Here is a 10,122-nt window from a genome sequence, read left to right as displayed (position 1 = left end):
CAAAACATTTGTTAATCGGGGGTAAAGTAACTGTCAAAACGGGATTCTTACAAAAGAGTTCAAGTTTCAGTGTACACAGATAGTTTAAAACAGAAAAGAAATTGTTCGAAAAAGTTTGGTAAATAATTTTAATTTATAGAAATTAACAGTTTCATTGGACCCCTGGAATTAGGGGAGGAAAATAGAGCAGAGTATCTGAAGAAGGAATATATGATACGATAACGAGAATCAGATACGGTAACGTAATGAGGACAGAGTTAACAGATTTTGTATACAAGCAGAGGAGAAGATCGGTAGATCGTATGGACAAGAGGTAAGAACGAAAGAAGAACATAGAGAAGTTGAAAGAGAAAAACAATTAACCAGAAGGACGATGATGCGCTGGCAAGAGAATCAAGACGGGAATAATAAGGAATAGGGAAAATGGTAGAAAGGAGAAGGGAATTGGCTGAATAAGATTCGCGAGTATTTTAAATCTCTTAAATATCGTAATTGTCTTCAATCTATCGTATGGATGTACATGTATATTGATTTCATAGGCATAACCACGTAGCCAAATTCCTTTCCAAAGTCAAAAAGTAAGAAAATAAAGCTATCTGGCTCGTTTTATGAATGTGCACGAGTAAACACTGAACCATATAATTATTTTCCATGTTAACTTTTTAGAAATTCCGTAACGGAAGAATTTTATTCAGCATGTTTTATGTAGCTTCTTATGAAAAATTTGTTTTCCAATTTTAACAAAATTAACGTCAGAAATTGTAAAGTTTCCGACAAAAGTATTCGAACGAAAAAGTTTCATTTAAAACTTAATTTAATTTAATCGACGTAAAATGTAACTTACGTAAAATGAATTTCACTTTCAGTAACACATTGTATATTAGATACTATGATTTAGAAATATTCGTGTTCTATGAACAGATACTTTGCAGCCCAATAAGATTATCTTGTTGAATGAAGAACCGTAAATTGCGTAAAACCCACTTGAAGGATTACGTAGAAACTTACTGTTACATCTATTGAAATATAAATGTTAGTGTAATAAAGTCACGATAAAACGTATAATTGCAGCTATTGCATCTCATTGCTTATAAGTCAGTGACAAAGTGTCTGTTCACCATAGAATTCGATACATCTTGAAAGCGGATTAACTGTTAAGCAACCGCTAAGATTTCAGAGTTCTGTAATTTAAAATATGTGTCAAATCATTCTCACTTGTATACTCCTTCGTTGTTTAACAATTGTGTTTTTCTGTACTCGTATAACGTTTAAGACGAGTCGTAACGCTCTTATAAATACGAAAGTGAATAACACGTGACTTGAATGATTTGCTTTTAAATTCGATGTTTTTCGTTATCTGCATGTATTTACGTAAAGTTCCGAAAATTTGATATACCAATATTATCGTTAATTTTTATATATCCAACCTTTTATTGATAAAAGAAGTATATTTATAAATCATACAGTATACGTAATAAAAGCAATCATACGTAACGATTTAATTGAACACAATTTCATATTTAATCTTTACATTTAATATTTACATTTTATTAATGTATATATTAATATCTAATATTTTTCACATTTAATTCCTGTTAATCCTGTATCTACATATATTTGCGTATATATTATATTTCATCTTAAAAAGTAGCATAATTAATCTATATATTGTATTATGTTTCACTTGTTTACGTTTAAATTTCGTTAAAAATAATATCAAAACTACTTTTTTCGCTCAACCGATTCTGTACGCTACTAATTAAGCTAATCAAACTAAAAGATAACATTGTAAAAATGACAAAAGTATTAAAAAATGTACGAATAGCCGAAAATAGTTGAGAAGTTTTCGATAGAACGAAACTAGGACGAGAGCATCGCTTTACAATGAGAACAATTTGATCTTTAGAATCCTTTGTAAATGCTATGTGCAAAGCTATCTATTAGCATCCAATGAATTAACATGTCAATTACTGCGCTTCTTCGTTATGTATGTATATAAATGGACGAATTGGAAATAAACAAGTGTCACTGTGGCAGACGGGACGGGGAAGGAAAATCGTAAGTTGGATCAATTCTGGAAATCTCGATCTATCGAGATGCGAGGAACGATAAACGAGAATGCGTTGGTGTTCCACCTAGGGAGTGTCGCAAGGATCGCCGATGCTGTGCAGCGAATCGTTGCATCGTGCATCCTGCTCGTAACAGGCAACCAGTGAAAGGAATACGCCCTGTGATGATCCGTGGCAAATCCGGCGATCTGAATCCTGTACCGAGGTCGCTTCGGTCCGTGTCTTACGAGACATTGCAAACTGGCCGATTTAATAACGCCTATTTGACGGCCGTCTACCATCCTGTTAGAAGCTCTACTCCAACTCTTATGCTATGCATCATGAATAATCGTTATTAGATGAACACGCGAGAATTAAGATTACACGAGTTAGACAGTTTGCATACCGCTGTAATTGACGGTCTTACAAGCAAAAAGCTTTTTAAATGTTAATAAGGGAACAACTGTCGAATGCCAAGTAGAAAAGAATCCTATTAAACTGTAGGGATTATATCTCTTATATACATATGCATACGAGATGCGCGTAAAGTTTACGAAATATATTCGTTCGTGTATTTCCTTACATTGCATTGTGTGTAATTATACATGCAAGTATAACAGATTCGTGCATCGATACCGATACTATAAGATAAGATGTCAAGTTTTAAAGCCAATGATTGACCTATCCTTTAATGTTTAACAGAGTCATCTTTAATATATCATTGTTACACACGTGTGTGTGTGTGTGTTCTTTCTTTTTTTTTTTTTTTTTTTTTGAAAACTCCAGTTCCTTTTAGAATTCTCTTTCAGAACGATATTTAAATGCTTGGTAAATATTATTGGAACAAGAGAGTAGAGTAGTAATTATTTGACTGAAACTTTTATTAAAAACTATATTAGAGACAACGACAATTAAATAGAACTAAGTAAAAGACTGTCTATAGGTTCTTAATTACGAACAATATCTGTTTATATTTTCAATTGATGTTATAACAAGGTTCTCTTATACCGTATTTTGTTGTAAAATATGTGTCCTAATATAGACCTAGTTATCTTTATCTTTTCACCACAATCATCGTAACTCCGAGTTTATTCTTTTTTAATGAATAGACTTATACATTACGCATTGCATATTTATACTATTACATTCTTACCAAGTATTCTATATTGAAGCAATTCCTCAGTTAAGATTAAGAAAAAGGTATTCAGTATCCAAATTGTACTTTGTATCGAATTACACGATAACTGATCCTAACCCCAATCGAATGATAGACAAATTAATGAGTATATGTTAAATGAATAAATATAGCAGATTCTTGTATTTCTTCAACATTCTGTGTGGATATACGCAGTTATAAATGTTTTTACGAAACATAGGAAATTTGTTATTTTTGATGTTTCGAAACTCCATTGCATATTACCAAAAATGTAACCCCGTGTTGTTATCTTTCTTTATACTTTGTTTAGAACCTTATTTTGTTATAAATTAGCAAAGTTAAAGTATATAAGCATATGTAAATGCGCAAATACCTTACCAATCGGCAATATTCGTTAGGAACGCAATCGCTACCCTACTTATAGATTATACGAATAGATGAAACATATTCTTTCCCCTTCAACTTGTTTGAATGAGTGGCGGGGCGGGAAGGAAGTAGAAGCATAGGACTGTGGCGACTATAAAACCTCATCGTAATCCGTCTGATGTCGTACTTCTAAGCACTACAGGATAGAACGAACTCTTATCACGTGTCTTTTCGAAGATCAAAGTGGACCGTGATTGAATATTACTTTTCAAAAATCGTGTCGTGCCTGGTGGCTTCGTGACTAATTAAAGGATTTTCAACCTTTGCTATTGCGTAGTCATCATGAAGATTTTTGTGAGTGCAATTCACAACTCTAATCCCATTATCTTCAATTTGTTAGTCAATACTAAAATACATAATCCTCAAGATACTTCAAAAATATCTCTATAACTGTAACAAGGGGAAATTTGGAAAATGTTACGCAAGTTTTGTTCGTTATTAAAGTTATTAAATACGTTACATCCTATTTTAAATACACATTAATGCGATTCCTGTGACGAGGTACAGTTCTTAAAGAACTTGTTCTTACTGAGTAACTTTTACAATGAAACCAAATAACCAACATCTTTAATACACGCGTTCTGTCTTAACATTTTCTAAACAACTGACAATTACATACATTTAACGATTCTGAACCTATCGATTAACAAAAACTGCCATTCCCATTACTAACGCCTACTAAAAAACAAATAATCTAGTAATATGTTTATCGGTCAAACATAAAATTCATCTACATCCGTTTTTAACAACATTTTCCTATCTCTTCGCATATTCCCTAGCAATTACAACCACAGCATCGATCAAGTTATGAAAAATTGTTAGAATCGTTACAGATCCCGAATGCTATACGCATCATTTTCTAAATATACTATAAACTATGTGCAATGTATGTTAAATATTATAAAATACTGTTTTAATATTATAAAATTATAAAATTACAAGGTATGTTTTAGTATATCTTGACTTATTTGAAACGCCTTTCTTTCAAATGTCTCGTAGTTTTGTTTCGGCGATCTCAATAATAATTTCAAACCAATACATGATGAATAAAACGTTGCACTACCAAAGATAACATTTAATCTAAGATTACATTTAATCAGAGATTGATCTATTGTACGACAATAATTATATTTAATGTAACATACATACGTTCAAATATAAAATTAACTATTTAACTTCACGTATATTGCACAAACTCAAGGACACAACATTATTTTACAAACTTAAAATCTTGATTATACAATTAAATTTAATCGCGTCACTGACTTAATTTCGTAAGTACGTTAAAATTGTGTAGATGTATATGAGGGGCAGACATTTATGCATATCGCATACATCGCATTCATTGAATTCGATTGAAACCGAGTTTTCTTCTACTTGAAAGACATATATTTTAAATAACTGTAATAAGTTAATAAATAGAGAAATAAATCGGCAGTTTATGTGCACGTATTTTCTATTAAACAATAAAATTTCCTTAATAATGCAATATAATTAGCGTTAGACGAACAGATCGATAAAGAAGATAAAATACGCAGCGCATCAGATGCATATAATTATTCATAACTTACATAGCTGTCTGCCCACGTGCGATTCATTCTATTAGTTCTTCTTTGTTATTAATATACGATCTATGCAGTTGGGCAAGTACGCTATTCTGTGTGAAAAGCAAAGTCAATTAAAAACGTAGATATATCTACAAATTAATTATTACGCTATTGCAAAATGAGAAATACTCTTCCCATCTTTTCCAAAGATATTTTCATATTAACATTTCACACGGCTCTGAAAAATATTATTACTATTTATAACTAGGAAAATTGTAATTAGTTTGCCACTTATCCCAAAAACATATATACAAGTGAATTATACGACAAATGAAATGTTAATTTATAAACCTGTCAATAAAAAATAATCAATTCCACGCTGCATTGAAAATAAGTTCATCATCGTTTTCATAACAGTTTATATCTTTGTCACAACTTTTTGTTAGAACACTTACGAGATTCCCTTCGTATCAAAAATGTTTTTTTTCTCATTAAATATCATTTCTACGTCGTGCTAATATGACAGACGATACTTTTTAAACGTACACATATGTATGTACATAATAGATTATCTATTTTTTTCGTGTACTTTCAAGGACGCACGAATCGTCTTGTGTCTCGCTAAAGTTTGTTAATCGAAGTATAATAAGAAAAATAAAATTGACATTCTTTTTCTTCTCTTCTGAAACATTTAAAACGTAACCTTTTCTTAAATTATAATTGTCTCCTCCGAATCTCATTTCTATACACATTTTTGTGCTCGTGATCAACCGTTTCATTCTCCTTAAGGAAAAATATAATCCTCAGGTATAATAAATTGTTTATTTCATAGACTAACATATCCAATACCTGATGTAAATAATATGGAAACAAGTGGTCCAATTTAAAACAGACAGCTTTAAAAGGCACTTAAGTTCATTTACGTTCTCTCTTAGGTCTTTTTGGGATTCACAACGATGGTCTGTGCACAATTCAACAGATACCCGTACAACCCTGACTACTACGGTCGACGTTTCGCTATATTACGACAGTCACAAGATTCTTCTCCCGATGGATCGTATTCCTACAGGTGAGATCGTCCTTCCACATCGTCCTGAACGTCGACAGAACGATAAGCGTCGTCGAGGTACGTTTCCTCAAAAGCAATCTCGACACGCTCGAAGAGGCTCGCTTATAATCTCAATCCTAAAAACACTTTGTCATCTGTTCGCGTCATTCTTTGTTTCAAGTCTATTACAGGCTCTGCATTCCTCTTACCTTATTTTATTACCAGGACCAACCAATGATTTATCATAATGTTATAAATATATCAACTACTTTATATTTCATAACTTTCATTAGAAACGTAAAGTCTATGTGGAAGAAACAGTACGTACACCGTTCGATAACAGAATTCGATAATGTAAGTTGATTGAAAAAATTAGCAAATGAAATATTGCGTTAACGCGTGTCTTAGTGGATATTAACGATATGTCATAAAATGTATACGTAATTCTGTACATATGAAAAATATATCAAAAATATGCAAAATTACGTACATATCATAATGACGTAAGAATAATATATATAGCGAGAGAGGGAGAGAGAGATGCAAAAAGTATAATTTTATACTTACTGAATTTTTACCCTTTGCAAGCATCTTTTTTCTTATGATTAATTAAACATACGCGATATTCATATTCCTTTGATTCTATAATAAGTACTTACATTAATATTTCGCTAGGCATATAAAAATCGGTAACTGCTATTATGAAGTTATAAAACTTGTACGTTTGAAGATATTGTAGAAACGCCTGCCTACGTATTCTATCTATTATATTCGTTCTATCTCCCACGCTAGAGTTTGATTTTCACGAAGTAATTATGTAAATGTGCGCATCTCGGGTATGTCCCTAACAGTTTTTGTTACATTCTGCATTACAACATTATGTTCAGATTAGACAGATAGCAACAAATTTCACGATGTATTTTCTAACCAATTCGGGAATAGAATATGTTGTTATTGATTTAGTCTTATCGCTTTTTCATTGCAAATATGTGCATCCGTTAATGCAAAATATAGCATAAACGATAACTTCGATTCGAAAGACTGCAACAAATTTTACACAGTTAACCGGTATTTGGCGATTTGTGTAGTAACTTAACTTTCTATTGCACTTGGATTTTCCCAACCACAATTAAATACGTTAAGGTCATGAACAAATCTAAGGTCAAGTTAACATCTATTCTTGTAAAACACTCGAATAATTTTGATTCCTTAAATGGGTTAGGAACTCCTATATATCTATCATAAATATCACACAATGACCTTGTAAATCTACATATAAATATATTTATTAAAATTAGTCTAACTTATCTTGTGATAAAATGTTCCTGACTTTAGATATCCTTAACGTAGCTGTTTAAAATTACTGAAATTAACGTTGAAATATTATCTTCTTTGTTCCTTGAATATAAAACTTTTGAATAGAAAAATATCGATCTTTGTATTTAATTGTTTCAATATTATTTTTAATATTATACATATATACATACTTACATATACAAGTTGTATATTCTATTATATTCTCACTATTAAAATATTCTAATTTAATATACTATTTAATTCTACTAATTCTTTATTAAAATACTAAATTAGTTCCTTTGATCATCATAATATTTAAAAATATCAATTTATAATCTAAATTCTATTAAATTCTATCTGTTCTCTCTTCACTTATAGGAACCTTAATTCATAGATTTTTACTTAAAAATATTAGAATTGCAAATATTTGCAAGTAGATGTTTATTAATATTTTGTTTTATTAATACGTTATTTATTTTTGTTGTGCTAGTAATTTAAAGAAAATAATTATTTCAATCGATAAATGTAACATACGAAGATGGTACGTGAATTCTGAAAAATATATATAATATAATTTTCCAATATCAATTAGGTTGTTCCATAGCTTGTTCCGTTAAATGCAACGCACGAACAAATACAAATTGAAAATGAAGAGTACGGAAGCGTAAACAGAGAAGTGAAAAAGAAGGAAAGGAAGGACTTACAGGATATTCAGCTGTGAAAAGATATATAATTAGCTTTGATGTTAATCATTCGTGTTAGTCGGCTGCGCAGTTAGCAATAATACATTACACAATAGAATAATTACGATCGACCTACCTACTTACCTACCTACCTACCTACTTGGTAGCCGCTGTCTACTTACTGTACGTACAATGTACAATCCGAAGATCGCGCCTAGAACTTGGCCTCTCCTATGTCATATAACGTTTAACGTCTTGCATTTTGCAGGTGGTACTTTTACGAAACGACAACCCTTCGAAAAATAACCAATATCGATCTCTTTATAACGAATCAGTTTTACATTTTACACTTTTCACATATTTTCACATGTATAATAACTTCCTATTAATTGTCAAATCATACCTAATCGGCATTTGGTCAAGTTAAAGTATACATCCAAATCTTCAAACTCGATTTTCTCAGAAACAAAGCGTCGTATGAAAAAATTTTCTTTTTTACTTTCTACTTATCTTTAATATAAATTTATATTTATAACAATCGATCTTTTCCCTTCTCTTCTTTCGGAAGTACACTAATATAAACTACAATATAGTTATAACGAAATACGTTTGTTGTACCGAAATAAGATTATAAAGCAACATAAAATTTTATTTATAATATACGCGATAAATTAATTCGCAAAACTAGAAAATGAATATTTGAAAATAAGTATTATAATAATATTATAATGTTGTGCGAAAAAATTGCATCATTTTTTTCTATATAGCACGATAAAGCACGGTTTCTAAATTATCTATGTACATTGTTATAGTTACGATACAGAAAATGGTATATCCGTAGCAGAACAAGGCGTTCCAAAGTTTATTGGACCAAATCAAATTGAATCTGTACGAGGACAATTTAGTTATACCGCACCAGATGGTACACCGATTTTGGTTACTTACACTGCTGACGAGAATGGTTTCCAACCTAACGGTGCTCATTTACCAACACCACCACCGATTCCAGTAGCGATACAACGTGCTTTGGCTCATAACGCGGCTCACCCTGAAGAAGAAGAACCCTACAGAAGATACTGATCAAGATGAGACACGTACTAGCTACCGGAAGCTCATGTGTAATAAACTGGAACAATACAACATAGACGAAAGAAGAGTTTTACAACCGTAAGCGATAATCCTTGATAAATTTCTGACATGCGATATCCGAATGCGTGTGCATTCCCGTAAATTCAGTATATTCAATCTTTGCGATAGCATTCTCAGTAATTATTCTATCGTGTTTTAAATATAAGAAAACTGATTGAGATTTGTCGTTATAATTTCAAATTCATAACAAGTGATTAAGTTTCGATACAATGATCTTAAAATACTTCTAATTAAAATTGTGCATTTCAAAATATCGATAGTTAAAATAAGATTCTTGTTAAAACATTATTAGGAGGTTGTTTACTGAATTTATGCAATTTCGTAAGATCTCGTGTCATAAACGACATTTCCAGTTGTGCATCAAAGTATTAAATACACTTTCTATGTTGTATTGTCTAATATCGTTCGAATCTACTGATCATATTGACCTTGTTCTAAATGCCTGCCACGAACATCATGTACTAGAATGTCGCTTTATAAATCCTAATATGAAAAGACTACTGCTAATCTTAGTAGACTTGTATTTTCTACGTTCTTCAATCTCGTTTATTATACGTTATTTCTTTGCACGTAATACAAGTAACTTTTATAAGTGTACTATTTTTATGTATACCGACAAAGGTGCAAAGAAAATGACGAAATAAAAGAATTATGGAAAAGTAAGAAGGGGAGGAATACGTTTTATTTTACATTTTATTATAATGTATATTATGTATGTATAAATAAACATTGATATCGCGATCATTCGTGTGTTGTATACTTTACTGTT

General features: G+C 31.1%; 1 protein-coding gene across 1 annotated transcript; it reads left to right on the top strand.

The window, feature by feature from the left end:
- The first annotated feature begins 3,738 nt into the window (after positions 1-3,738).
- Positions 3,739-9,477, top strand: LOC117215963 (endocuticle structural glycoprotein SgAbd-1-like). Its single transcript, XM_033462519.1, has 3 exons — positions 3,739-3,924; positions 6,113-6,246; positions 9,017-9,477. Exons 1-3 carry the CDS (start codon positions 3,913-3,915, stop codon positions 9,282-9,284), a joined length of 414 nt encoding a protein of 137 aa, XP_033318410.1. The 5' UTR covers positions 3,739-3,912; the 3' UTR covers positions 9,285-9,477.
- Positions 9,478-10,122: the final 645 nt, after the last annotated feature.

The sequence above is a fragment of the Bombus bifarius genome, unplaced genomic scaffold (assembly GCF_011952205.1).
Source record: "Bombus bifarius isolate JDL3187 unplaced genomic scaffold, Bbif_JDL3187 scf7180000009949, whole genome shotgun sequence".
In the NCBI taxonomy this organism is placed as follows: domain Eukaryota; kingdom Metazoa; phylum Arthropoda; class Insecta; order Hymenoptera; family Apidae; genus Bombus; species Bombus bifarius.
Note: the sequence above shows the minus strand (reverse complement) of the source record. Positions and strands in the feature narration are given on the sequence as shown.